Source organism: Pseudocercospora fijiensis (assembly GCF_000340215.1).
Source record: "Pseudocercospora fijiensis CIRAD86 unplaced genomic scaffold MYCFIscaffold_2, whole genome shotgun sequence".
NCBI lineage: Eukaryota > Fungi > Ascomycota > Dothideomycetes > Mycosphaerellales > Mycosphaerellaceae > Pseudocercospora > Pseudocercospora fijiensis.
Genome location: NW_006921533.1, coordinates 7,116,033 through 7,129,258, shown reverse-complemented (window position 1 = coordinate 7,129,258; position 13,226 = coordinate 7,116,033). Strand labels below are relative to the sequence as shown.

The following is a 13,226-nucleotide window of genomic DNA, read 5'->3' as shown; positions in this document are numbered from 1 at the left end:
GGAGGCGTGGGAGCTGCTCCATCGAACGCAGGCATAGGGGGTGGCGTAGGTGCGACAGGGCCATCGAACTTTTCTTTAGCTGGCTCTGGCAGATCTGTGCTGGTAGGTGTTTTCGGGCTCTCGCTCTCGAGGCTTGGATGACTAGGCCCGGTCGTGACACCGTCGCCTTCGTCATCGCTACCATCCACCCTCGGCGCTCTGCTTTGAAGCTCAGCGAGCATGCCTCGTTGTGCATTCGCAACAGAAGATGGCACCTTGGGCCGTGTGTACTCCACCAGTCTAGGCTTCTCAAAGACAGTGTCGTCCTCCATAATGGTCTCGTCAACATTGTCACCATCTGAGGCTTTTCGGACTGGTTTGCGTGCAATGCCGGTGCCTCTTCGAGGAGCGGTCTGGCCGAGGTAGCTCATTTGGGCTTCAAGTCCATCTGGTTCCATGCCCGCGCCCTCCATCTTTTCACGAAGCTCACGCAGCTTGTCACTGGGATTGAACTGTTGCCACACCTTACCTTCCAGCTTTGCCTGAGTCTTTGCACGTTCAAGCTGCATCTCCAAGCGATCCATAAGCCTTTCACGGTCGAGGATGCCTTGCAATCGCGCCGGATCTGTAGTCTCCTCATTTTTGCCGCCCTTTTTGGCATTCGACTCAGCGATGTTTTGAGCATCGCGAAGCATCAAGTACAACTCTCGAGTCTCGAGTTCTTGTCGTTGCAGGTCCTGTGCTCGTACTCTTTGCAGCTCACTAAGTTCTGACTTCATTGCCTCGGTCTGTCGAGACTGCAGGTCAATGACAGCAGCTTGTTCCTCGATCTGCTTTTGCAATTTGGCTACTAGACCTTCAGCACCCATCTCCACCTGGGACTTCATCTCATCACGCTCTGCAATTGCCGCATCTGCAATAAGCCTTGCTTCATTGGCAGCTTCTCGAGCTTGTCGAGCCTCGGAGTCTGTATAAAGCTTGTCGAGTAACGACTGAACGGAGAAGTTGAGAGACTGCTTGAGGTCCATATCTGGTAATCGTCGGTCCATGGTAACATAGGAGAGCATGCTCTCTACGAGCTGGAACAGCTTCAAACGATCTTCTCCTTCGTTGTCCCGAATCAACAGAAGATGCTGCAGTGCAGAGAGAAAATAGTCGCCTTCTCTGCTTCCAGCAACTCGTTGCTGAATAGCCTCAACGATTTGTACCGGGTCATTCAAGTCTTTGCCCTCGCCCTCCATACTCTCATGCATAGAGCTGTTCTCGCGCTCCAGCAAGTCTTCATAGTCAATGGCTTCGTTGTTTCGATATCGTTCGATCTGTTTGTCTATGACCTCGTACTGGAAGTCCTCCATCTTTGTGAAGATACGCTTGAGCCCACAGGCCACAAATTGGGCCCGGATGTGACATCGCAGCTGAAGATCTCGCTCGGGTGCATCTACGATGGAGTTCACCAAGAACAGAGATGCAACAGCATATTCCATGAGGAGGTTCTCCATGCCGACACCACCACTTCGGACTTCATCTGATGCTCCGACCAAGGATCCCATCTTGCCACGCCCATCGATGGTGACCTCCACGATACGTAGCCATGCATCAAATCGTCCGTTCTCGCTTTGTTGTGCCTTGAGATGATCCATGGCCTGGAGGACTTTCACATGCCCTTGTCCTTCTGCCCAATGACATAGGAAGGTGAGCAGCTCCGAGACCAATTTCCTGGTGTGCAGTCGTGGAGTCGTCAAGGAGCTCGCGAGCGCCATGACAATACTATCGTGCTGCAACGCGTTGTCGGCTCCATACTTGTTGTTCATCAATGCCTTCAGACATTTGACAATGTCGTACTCTCGGTCCAAGTCTTTCTCCTGCTTTGATCCTTCCACGGGGACTGGTCCAGATGCTTGTCGTCTATTCAACTTTCCGAGCAAATTGGTCAATGCTATCTGTCCTTGTGCTTCCACGAATGCCTTGACCCACGCGATGGGCTGGGTTCGGAGGCTCACGGCCAAGCTCTGTAATTGTTTTGCAGATATGGAGTTGTCCAAAATCTTCTTCACGTACCATTCCGGGCTGCCTTCCTCCTCCATGCGGCCAATATCGAAGCCTCCATGCACGCTCTGCATGGTATTTCGGGCCATATTTCTGCGCTTCTGCTCTCCTTGCCACTCTGCCAGTCTATCTTGGTATACCAGAGTCCACTTTTTACTTATAGGGTATGCTTCCATCTGACGTCGTGCTTGTTCGGGTAGTGATTTCCAACCACGCTTTAGCATCAACTCCAAGAATTCTTTCTCTATGACCTTGTCGTCCGAAGGTCGGTGTTGCAGCAATGCTTCGGGCGAGAATGATGCTGCACTAGAAAAGGCAGACGGGCTGTGGGCGTTGAGATGTTGGATGTTGCGATCTCGATCTCGCTGGCTTGCAGAAGATTGCTCGGGAGCATAACCGGTCATGCCGACGCCGAGAGAGGCCTGACTGGTGTTGGCATTGTAGTATTGTCTTCGGTCGCCGGACCAGTTCGATCGTACACTGCCGTGGTCGCTCGAGCTACGGGATGCGGGATAGGCATTCAGCGTGGTGGCATCCGAGTCCAGTCGCCCGCGGTAGCTGCTGCCATGTGTGGGAGGCCTCGGAGGGAGCGAGCTGGCGTCGAAGGCAGGGTACTGGTGGAAGTCGCCGCCGCCTTTGTTCAAATGGTGTGGCAGCGGTTCCCGTTTCGACACTGGCCACTCGGCATGATCAACAAGAAGCGGAGGTCGCGTGTCTTTGGCCACGGCATCGTAGGGTATGCTAGTGATGACTCCTGCCTGCATCGCCAGCGGGTCTTGCCCATTCTTCATGTACTCCTCCTGGTCGATGGTGCTGGTGGAGGTGGAGCTGCGGTGCGAGTGGCGCGCGGTGGACTCGTGGATCGTGGGCTGCGGCGCATGGCCGAGGCCGTGTCCATGTTCGCTCCCTTTGTCCTTCTTGTTACGAGAGAAGAAAGACTTGCCGCCGCTGCTCTGACGCGCCGACTTGTCGCTGCTGGAGAACATCGTTTCCTGGCCGCAGGCCTGCACTTCTGCGCTGCCCTGGCGCTCGAGGCGCGCGCTCACGCCGGTGTGTCGCCAGTCTCCTGTCCGTACGCTCCTGCCCGCGCCGCGCCGTGTTTATGTCTGTCCCCTCACTCATCCACTGCACTGCTCAGCCTGCACCAACTGCAATTGTCCGCGCTCCTGTTGTGCGTATTCTGCCACTGCGCTGTTCGCCTCGTCCGCGTCGGGAAAGCCACCCTTCTCCACCAAACTTCCAGGTTACCCTCCGTGCTTGCTGCGGGCCTTTCGCCGGGCCTGTCGGGCGGTCGTGTTTCGCGGCGGCGGCACTCGTATATCGCGGGCCACGTGCGGTCGGCGACGCTGAGGTGGAGCGGAGTCAGTGACGCACACGATAGCGTGCTGTGCTCCAGGTTTCGAAGTGAGTCGTGCACACTTCTCGATCGAAATCCGAGCGTCGACGCATACATGCGATCTCTAGGTAGAATACCTACCCTGCGACTCCTGAATGCGATGGCGCCGAACCTTCCAGCCGCAAGCGTCTTGGCTCCTCAGTTTAAGGCTTTAAGTAAGCAGTAACCTAAACTTCCTCCTTGCACCACGCCCATCGACCTTTCTTTCGTACACATGCAATCAAATGCCACACGGCTTCGCTCTCAGTACGGCTGCAGAAAGGTGGAAAACACGGTATGGAATGTCGTCAGAAAACGGCAGACCATGTCGGACGCTCCCTCCTTTACAAACGGATAGGCACGTGAAACATTTCGGACAGCACTGTATGCGCTCATGCAGCTAGTCGGACAAGTCGGTCACTCCACGTTGTATGTACATCGAAGCTATCTCCATTCATGTGAGCTCCTCCGTGCTACGAACCAGCTCATCTCCCATCGCTCGTCACGTCGTAAAGGAGGAAATGTAGTACTGCGTGGTTGTTATTAGCGAAGCCCTGCACCTTTGAAAGTTTTCGGCACCCCTTACCGTCAGTACAGACTCGCCCCCTCCAGGTTCATCGCTGTTCAGAAAGACATACAAAATGAGTGCGTGGTCGTGGCAGAAGCACGCGATAACTCTGCCACCGAGCCGCCCAACGCTCAGCACTCGACCCCAATCTCTCCCGTCGACACGCACTGTCGCCCATCCTTCGTCGCTCTGCCCAGAAGAATCGCCGAGTTCTTTCATCCTGGTACTAGGGTGGTTGGCAAGCCCAGCTTCCCCATCGGCAACCTGTGATGGATCGAGTTCTGGGTTCTCAAGGCCGGTCCATAGGCTGTTGATGCGCATCGCATCCGTATTGAGCGCTAAGCGAAGACAACCGTGCATATTGCCGCTGAGTTCGAGTTTCGGACCAGCACCACCATAGACAGCCCGTGTGCTGCTTTTCGTGGACAGTGCCAGCTTTGTGAAGCGGTCGCTGATTGCCTTCAGCTGTATCAAATTTGGGAGCACGATGTGCACGTCCGGTTCGCGACATCGTGGTTCGTGGAGTCCTTCGACCGATGCCGGCGCAAGTACGCGAACAGGCACGTCTTGCGTGACAAGCGTTTCACGCTCCTGTCTCGCTCCGAAGAACTCCACGCTTTCCTCTGTCCCGTTACCAGCTGTGCCAAAGTCATTAACGCCATCCTGGGTGGAACCCGATTGGCCGTTTCCGAAGGGAGCGCTGCTGTTCATGGCTTGCGTGGTGATCGTAAGCGACAGCAACGGAATGTTGTCCTTCTTCGTGAGTCTGATATTGGCGGCAATAGCATTCTGGGCACTTTTCAACGCTCGTTGGAGTGGCGCAAGAGGTACTTCGAGATTTATGGTGTTGTTCGCCGCGGCGGACTGTATCGTATACTCTTCAAAGATCGTTTCGATCGAAAGGACGGACCATACTTGCGTACCTTGTTCGGGGATGACCGTAAATCGAACATCCTTCTCGTCTAATCGCACCCAGGCGATGTTGCCCAGAGAGGCGAGTGATGCTGTAAATTTGGTGAAAGTGTTGATATTTTGAATACTCGCGCGGAAACGCATTTCAACAGGCTATCAGCTCTCGTCGGGTATTTGCTGGAGTAGCGTATGCTTTGCAGTCCTCATTTTGATGTATCGATCATCGGTGGTGGTTCTCACGCGACTTTGAGACGCGTCGCGGGCAGTAGAACCAGAACAGTACAAAGTCACGACTGTGTTCAGCAGTACGTGCCTGGCAGAGACAAGTGATGGATGTTGCAAATGGTACACGCCGAACCCGTTCTCAGATTCACCTCGCAGCGATTGTATCTGTCCACGAGCGTGCGATCTAGAGATTTGACAGTGGAGACCAAGGGAAAGGTGGGTATCGCAAACGCTAGTTATGTCAGCATGGCACGGCAGGTCCCGCCCGAGATCCGAGATCGTCCCCGTCCCCGCATACGGAAGCGACACTCTCGAAAGTCATCAGCCATCTGCCCTGCAGCCTGCTCGACCAAACAAACATCACCCAGTCGCATTATTTTCGAGGCGCGACGCCCACACTGGACGCCCGTCAGATTGCATTCACTTTCTCGCCGGCGCAATGGCGCCTGCCACGAAACGTCGGTCCACACGTCAGTCGGCAAGCCGCAAGCGCTCAATCTACTACGAGCCTGACACAGACGAGGATGATTTCGAGGCGAGTGGGAGGAGCGAGGAAGACTTTGCGCCCGATACCGAAGTCGTACAGGAACCAGTGCCGAAGAAGCGCAAAGTTACGAGAAAGCGCAAGCCCCAGACTCGGAGCAAGGCGGCGGCGAGAACAAAGCAGACAACTCTAGTTCGTGCTTTTAGAATCGGCAAGGCACGCAGGGCACAGTCTGCGCCAGTCAAGAAGGGTTTCGAAGGACCGAGCGATGGCAATATACCAAACTGGAAAGCGCTACCCGAGGAAGTGCTCAAGCAGATCTTCATCTACGCATCTTTGCCAGTGGACGAGTTCTCACGAGATGCAAGTGCCAACGCCACATGGCTGCTCAAGACTGCGCGGAGCATATGTCGAGCCTTCGGACTGGCCGCTCTTGAGGCGCTATATCAGTCGCCGCCTATGCTCAACACATATCACCCACATCAGCTCCTCGACCTCCTTCAGATGCCGAGAGAGGAGCGATACATCAATTACAACGTCAAGGTACATCGCTTGAACATGGACGTGAGAACTGTTGCCTACGCTGCATCAGGCAGACCGAGCTTGCATCTACCACAGCTGGTATCTCAGCTACCCCAACTCCAGCACATGGAGATACTACATCCACGATACTACCCACCCTTCAGGCCCGTCAAAGTTCAGAAATGGACCTTCTCTCCAACTGATCTCATCAAAGCCTTCGAAAGCTGCGGCACTCGTCTTCGCACTTGGCGCTGGTCGCGTGACACGATTCCTCGAAATGACCCGATCGAGCTCTACAAGACGATGTCAACGGCGCACGAGAGCGTGGTGTTTGCATATCTCAAGCGGCTCGTTGTGACTGGGTTCAATGTTGATGACAGCTTTGAACCAAGCACGACTGAGACAAATGCAGAGGGTGAAGCGCAGCAGGCACCGCCACCAGGACTTGCAACGTCGATCGCAAAGCTTCCCTCCCTTGTCGATCTGACATTCATCTCCTGTGACACCATCATGGAAAAGTTCTTGCAGCGACTGCCGACCAACCTTGAGAGGCTCGAGCTTACGAACTGCCTGGAAATCACCAGCGAGATGATGCGAGACTTTTTCAAGACATCTGGCTCTCATCTCAAGGAGCTCGTGCTCAATCACAACGCGGCGCTGAATCTGAGCTTCACAACATCATTGAAAGAGCTCTGTCCCCGTCTCGAAGTGTTGAAAGTCGATTTACACTACTACAGTGAGAAGGACTCGGTCAACGACGCCGAGGCTTTGTACGATGAGTTGCTACCAGAATCTGACATTCCTTCCTGGCCAAGCACTCTACGCCACTTGGAGATCATCCATGCTCAGAAGTGGTCACCAGAGGCTGCGCAGAACCTCTTCCGCTCTCTAGTGGACAATGCGCCCGAACTGCTTCAACTTCGGACGCTGATCATTCATGCGCACATCAACATTCCGTGGCGTGATCGAGCTGGCTTCCGCGATCAGTGGATTGAGCGGCTGGGACGAGTGTATCTGCGGCGTAATGGGTCACCGAATGAGAACCTGGGCTCGATCAGGCAGTTCGAGCTATGGAAAGCCACTCAACTGAAATGGTCCCCGAAAAGCGGTGGCGCTGATGAGTTGAGTCGCGAGTGGAACGGAAACATGCCTCTTCGTGGCAGAAGAGCTGTAGCCGTGCAAGCACCGGCTTACCAGTCCACAGGAGATACACAACGTTACTCCGACTCGGAAGTTGAGCACGAGACGCCGTGCAAGCGACAACCGCGCCGCAGCAGGCGTGTTGCTGAGAGCCAGGCATCCGTCATGGACAAGACTGCTACACCTTCGCCAGAATCTGACTCGGAGTCAGCGGATCGAAGTGAGGTAGAAGCGTGGCGGCGAAGGGCCGAGAAGTTCATTCAAGGTCTTTGCACGGCAGTCGACATTCGCATTGACAACCAGCGACCTCGCGAGAATCAATGGACTGAGGGAGACTTCATGGATGATGAGCTGAGTGGTGATGAGGACTGGAATGAAGATGCCGAAGAGGAAGATGACGGGTATGCGTGGTAGCGAGCTCGATGATCACGATGTCATTTTTGGAGGGCAGTCAAGGTGGTCTGACTTGGCCGTCGACCTGTACCATAAGAGCATGCTGCGCATGAGGGTCTGCTTGAAGTGACGGGTTGGAGGATATGTATGATGAGGATTCGGCGCAATGGACATGAGCAGCGCTGGCAATGCGCAAGCTCGTTGAGATACCCAGGAAGGAAGGGCAGGCATGTAACAATAGTATTCGAAGAAGTCCATCGCATGAACTTGGCACTACGGAGCGTCGTTGTCGTGCTGGCTCGATGATGGAGGACATACATGCAAGGTACTGTTAGTATTCGGCAGCTCCGGTGAGTGGACTGCATAGGCGTACAATGTCGCGTGTACGACAAGCCACTTAGAATCCGTTCCGAATCGTGCAGCCGGTGTGAGCAAAGCACAGGAGCGGTTACTATCAGGCATCAGGCATCAGGCATCAGGTCAGGTCTTCTGCTTGCTGGCGGCCTCGGCCGTCTGGGCAGTGCACGCCGGGGCCCGGAGGGCGGATTTAGAGTTCTGCGATCAGCTGTGCTTTGCAGGTCCACGTGGGAATCCTGGTATTTTGCTGCCTTCGCGCTTGCTCTGCAGAAGCATCGTCGTCGTCATCATCACAATAATCATCATCACATCGAATCTCAGCGAATGGAGCGTGGATGATCGCGCGTGTGGGCGCTTTGCGGAGCGCACGGGCAATTGGCGCGAGACATGGTGGACGACGGGTGGCGTCGACGAGTACGAGCACGAATGGCCAAGCGAGAGCGCCGAGTCCAGTCCGTGGAGGAGTACCATCGCGTCCGAAAGGCTGGACGAGAGGCGACAAGACCGCGTTCAATCACGATGCAACGATCTATGCCTTGTCTTCTGCGCCCGGACGTGCAGCGATAGCAGTCATTCGTGTCTCGGGACCCGCGTGCCTGCATGTCTATGAGGCATTCTGTCCGGGCAAGAACCATCCAAAGCCGCGCTTGGCGACCGTAAGAAGCCTCTACGCGCCTGGGCAGCACCTCGCCCCCGACTCTATCCTTGATTCTTCGGCGCTGCTGCTATACTTTCCTGCTCCACGCACAGCGACTGGTGACGACATTCTAGAGCTTCATCTACACGGCGGCCCAGCCATAGTCAAAGCGGTGCTGGCTGCCATCTCCAAATGTTCAAGCGCGACCTTCCCCCTCCGATATGCTGAGCCTGGCGAGTTCACGCGGCGAGCATTCATGAACAGCCGGCTGGATCTCACCCAGGTCGAGGCTTTGGGAGACACCCTGGCCGCAGATACAGAGCAACAGCGCCGACTTGCAATGCGCGGAACGGCCGGCTCCCTTGCGAAGCAGTACGAGACATGGCGAGAAATGCTTCTGTGTGCTCGTGGAGAGCTCGAAGCCCTCATTGACTTTAGCGAAGATCAGCATTTCGACGAAAGCCCGAATGAGCTTATGGAGTCTGTCGCACAGCAAGTCCAAGTTCTGCAACAAGCATTGCGAGTGCACAGCCAAAATGCAGTCCGGGGTGAGCTGCTCAGGCACGGAATTGGCATTGCTTTACTCGGTGCCCCAAATGCAGGCAAAAGCTCCCTGCTCAATCGTATAGTCGGCCGCGAAGCTGCCATCGTCAGCCACGAAGCCGGCACGACCCGAGATATCGTGGAGGTCGGCGTTGACATTGGTGGTTATTTCTGTCGTTTCGGCGACACTGCTGGTCTGCGCCGGGCAATGCCGGCAGCCGTACCAGGAGAGCAGGGAAAGTCCGCAGAAGTCATCAATAGAATTGAGCAAGAAGGCATGAGACGGGCGAAAGAGAGAGCGGCTGACAGTGACCTGGTCATTGTAGTCTTTGGCTTCGAAGACACAAGCAAAGCTGGTTCGCTGCCTAAATTGAACCTGGACGCCGACGTCACAGCAGTCGCGAAGAAACTAATCCTGGAAAAGGACAACGTCGTAATCATCTTGAACAAATCCGATCTGGTGAGGAACGAATCTGCACGAGCGGAAGCCAAACGAGCAGTTCTAAAAGACTTCCCATCTCTCAACGAGGATTCTGTACATCTCCTGTCGTGCACCGATGCGCAAACCACAAGTTCGGGACAGCTTCAGTCAAATGTACGGTCAGCCGGCACAGAAGAGATGGATCCAGGAGGGATACAAGCGTTTCTGGCAGGCCTGATTCGGCAATTCGAAAAGCTGACTGCAGCTTTGGCCCCGGTAGGCGATGATGATGATGATGATGCAGCAGGATTCGCGCCCGCAGCCCATGCCGATCTTTCTATTTGGCAGGAATCTCTTGGCGCTAGCGAGAGGCATCGCGTTTTGCTCGAGGAGTGCGTCAGCCATCTCAATGCCTTCCTTCGGGAGGCTCATCCCGAAACTTCCCTTCCTGTTGGTGCGCACGATGATGACGACGATTTCAATCGGAATCAAGTGGGCGAAGCAGAGGCAGATATTGTTGTTGCGGCAGAGCATTTACGAGCAGCGGCGGAGTGTTTGGGAAAGATCACTGGTCGAGGCCAAGCGGGCGATGTGGAAGAAGTGTTAGGTGTTGTTTTCGAGAAGTTCTGTGTAGGCAAATGAAATCATGACCTCCGATGAGTGCCAGGAGTACTTTGAGCCACGTAAATCTGATGGCTATGATGCAGAAAAGGTGGAAAATCGATTATCGCAACGAGAGGAGCCTTCCAATTGTCCTGCTATGGATGAAGCCGAGAAATAGCCTCCCACCAATTCCCATGTGCTTGCGCACTCTCGCGAAGTCTCTTTCTAAGCCATGTATGTATGCCCAAACAAGCTCCTGCAAATGCAACACAAAAATTCCCCCAAACTCCATGCACATGCCGCTAATGCTTCAAAGTTCCAAGAGAAACTCCATGTAAATGCCTATCGCTTCGCTGAACGCTATCATCAATCCAGCGCTTGCCTGAACGCTTATCAACGATGCTTCTTCTTCCCAGTCGTGCGCTTTAAAAAGTCCGTAGGTGTAGAAATAGTCTTGCGTAGTAGAAGGAGATGAGTCGTCCAATTATAAGGTATGCCGGAATTTATTCGAGACCCGCTCGAGGGTGGAAGTTCTCGTGGCCATTTCCAGAATGGCCGAGTGTGTTTTGATGGTTTAGTTGTAACCTCCTCTGCCGTCGTCGCTTCCTCGGGAGGGCACTGGTGAGTTGTATCCGCCGCGACCCATCGTGAATGATGTATTGATGATGATGATGATGATGATGTGGTGTTTCTTGTGTGCGGTAAATCCTGCTATGATGGTTTTGAATGCCGGTACAGTCGCTTTTGCTGTACGAGAATGTCGGGAAAAAAGTGTAGTCTTTAGTTGTATCCACCACGGCCCATAGTAATCAAGGGAATACGAAAAGGGGCTGATAGAAAAATGGGGTGGGGAAATCGAGGTTGAAGATGGACAGTAGGAAACACTGAAAATCCTGTGCGTACTGATGAAGTGTGATGAAAGGCGAAAATGGGTTGCTGATGTGTGTTGTCGTAGTGGTGTATATGCTGATGAGCGAAAGCTGGAAGGAAATGGGAGCCGAAGACAAATGAAACTTGGTGTTGATGGGAATGGAAGGGCAGATGTTGGTGAAGGTCAGGCCTCTATATAGACAACATCTGCTTCCTTCTGAGAGCTGCGCAGGCAGGATAGCTGGGTAGTGTAGGACACGACGGTGCGTCTATTCCCGCACCTGCAGCGAATGTCTGCTACCGGTTCCGTTAGCGTCGGACGAACAGTCTTTCAGCCAAAGTGTATTCTAAGGGATTGCCTCGAGCGAGCGAGCACGCACGCACGACGCTTCCGGTCGGCTGTGAAGGGTGATGTCGACGAGAAGGTGAGAGCGAGAAAGTGTAGTAGGCTGACAGACTCACACTCCGGCAGCCCGTGCCAAAAATAAATCTGAGCAACAATCGCAAAATGCGCCGTTCACGGTTAGCGTCAGCGTTAGCGTGGTTCACGCGCGCCGGTCGAACGAAGACGAAGACGAGGCTTGGCCGTGGCTTCCTTCAAACACGCGCACAGCCTCTGCCCCTTCCCCTTCCGCCAGTCCTCGCTCGCTCTTGCACGCCTCGACTGGGCCCCCAACAAATTGTTCCAAGACACAACCTGACCGTCTTTCTGCACGCTTTGTCGCGATGACGGATTGCCTGCCGCATCGCCGCATCCCTGTGCTGTTCATACCGCAAGTGAGTGCACTACTGCAGCCCTACGTGCAGTCCGGACGGCAGACCTTCAAGCATTCGAACGGTGTCACCGCAGTGACCGTACGTCTGGCGTCGAGCTTGCTCTGCAGTCAGAGCCATGATGAGGCCATAATTCATTCATACCTGTGCCAGGCTCATCTATTGCATTGGTAGTTGATGAGTCAGAGCTTGTCACGGCACCTCCGACCTCGATCCTCTCCCTTGAACACCATCATTTCTGCATTGCCGCATATTCCGCATAAGTTACCCAGGCTGAAGGCTGCAGGCCCTCGCAAGTTGTGCATTCGACTGACTCCGCTTGCATGCCCAACATCTGATCTGCAATTCTCCGCCATCGAATGTTAGGGTCTCATTTAGCTCTGGGCGCTTGACACCGGAGCAGTGCTTCCCAGCAGGTCTTGGAGGTGGCAGAGTATATCGACTTTGACACACGAATACGCCAGGTCACACGAACGCGAAGCCAAGCGGGAGCTGAATCCCTGCCACAGCCGAGCCTCTGGGACCCGATCAATGCATCATCACTATCTGGCGCCGCCCACAGAGGACGATAGAGAAAGAATGCCCTGCGACTGATTGACAGCCCAAGAGAAACCATTCAAGTGACAGTCTTGGCTGGCTCTTCCCAGCTATCAGCCGGAACGTCTCAGCCCCTACATGTTCGGTGCTCCAGCTGCACGGTTCCAGAGGATCGCCGCGAGCGCAAAGAGGGCTGCAGGGCTGCATCCGTCTCCAGGTACATATGCATCCCATGCAGGATCGCGATTGAGCCTCAATCTGCTGCCCGACTTGAGCTCGTGCCAAGTCCGGGCCCGCCATACTTTTCAGCCTGCCGTGACGAACGTTACATGCGGACCATAGAAAGCTTCCAAGTCCGAGCATTTGACAGTGAGGACTTTAAGAGGCTGTGAAAGCCACCGCGTACTGCCGTGTGGAGTGACACATTCATGGATCGCTGCAGGTGAGGAGCCTGAAGTCCCCCTCTCGCAAGTGAGAATTGTCATTAGCTAGGCAGACACAGTCCGTCGATAATCGATGATATGATGTCCACGAGAATAGCCCTTCGGCATCGTAGCTATCCTGCCACAGAAGAAGGTTGCTGGGTCTGACTTCCAGATTGTGCCCAACGAGCCTTCCTAGCGCGTCACGAAAGAACAATACGGCATGAATTGAAGAGACATTGACCGAACCTATCAAAACATAGTCAGCAAGACCTTCGCCATTATTTGCCACGACACTCACAAGTCCGAAAGACAGTTTTGGTACTGTCGTCGTCACGGCTTAGGGTAAACATAACCCTAATGCCTGCCGGACTTGGCCCGCAACAATTGAAGTCCGCGAGTAGTTCCAACATTATCC

The 13,226-nt window shown here is 54.4% G+C and overlaps 5 protein-coding genes across 5 annotated transcripts in view; 2 read left to right on the top strand and 3 right to left on the bottom strand.

The window, feature by feature from the left end:
* MYCFIDRAFT_49427 (uncharacterized protein) overlaps positions 1-3,008 on the bottom strand; it is a 6,446-nt gene extending 3,438 nt beyond the window's left edge. Inside the window, exon 1 of the mRNA XM_007924347.1 lies at positions 143-3,008. Coding sequence (XP_007922538.1) covers positions 143-2,816 — 2,674 coding nt within the window. The 5' untranslated portion in view covers positions 2,817-3,008. The remainder of the gene's footprint in view (positions 1-142) is intronic.
* A 580-nt stretch (positions 3,009-3,588) lies between these two features.
* On the bottom strand, positions 3,589-5,024 carry MYCFIDRAFT_186912 (uncharacterized protein; the record flags this gene model as incomplete). The annotated part of the gene is made up of 2 exons (XM_007925801.1): positions 3,589-3,673; positions 4,000-5,024. 2 exons carry the CDS (start codon positions 5,022-5,024, stop codon positions 3,589-3,591), a joined length of 1,110 nt encoding a protein of 369 aa, XP_007923992.1.
* Positions 5,025-5,544: 520 nt separating this feature from the next.
* On the top strand, positions 5,545-7,665 carry MYCFIDRAFT_131738 (uncharacterized protein; the record flags this gene model as incomplete). The annotated part of the gene is made up of 2 exons (XM_007925800.1): positions 5,545-7,172; positions 7,275-7,665. 2 exons carry the CDS (start codon positions 5,545-5,547, stop codon positions 7,663-7,665), a joined length of 2,019 nt encoding a protein of 672 aa, XP_007923991.1.
* A 671-nt stretch (positions 7,666-8,336) lies between these two features.
* MYCFIDRAFT_30220 (uncharacterized protein) lies at positions 8,337-10,244 on the top strand (the record flags this gene model as incomplete). The annotated part of the gene is made up of 1 exon (XM_007924179.1): positions 8,337-10,244. The coding sequence occupies one exon, from the start codon at positions 8,337-8,339 to the stop codon at positions 10,242-10,244; it is 1,908 nt and encodes a 635-aa protein (XP_007922370.1).
* A 1,931-nt stretch (positions 10,245-12,175) lies between these two features.
* On the bottom strand, positions 12,176-12,914 carry MYCFIDRAFT_210633 (uncharacterized protein). The gene is made up of 2 exons (XM_007925799.1): positions 12,470-12,914; positions 12,176-12,447 (listed from the first exon to the last, which is right to left on the bottom strand). Exons 1-2 carry the CDS (start codon positions 12,747-12,749, stop codon positions 12,392-12,394), a joined length of 336 nt encoding a protein of 111 aa, XP_007923990.1. The 5' UTR covers positions 12,750-12,914; the 3' UTR covers positions 12,176-12,391.
* Between the last annotated feature and the right edge of the window lie 312 nt (positions 12,915-13,226).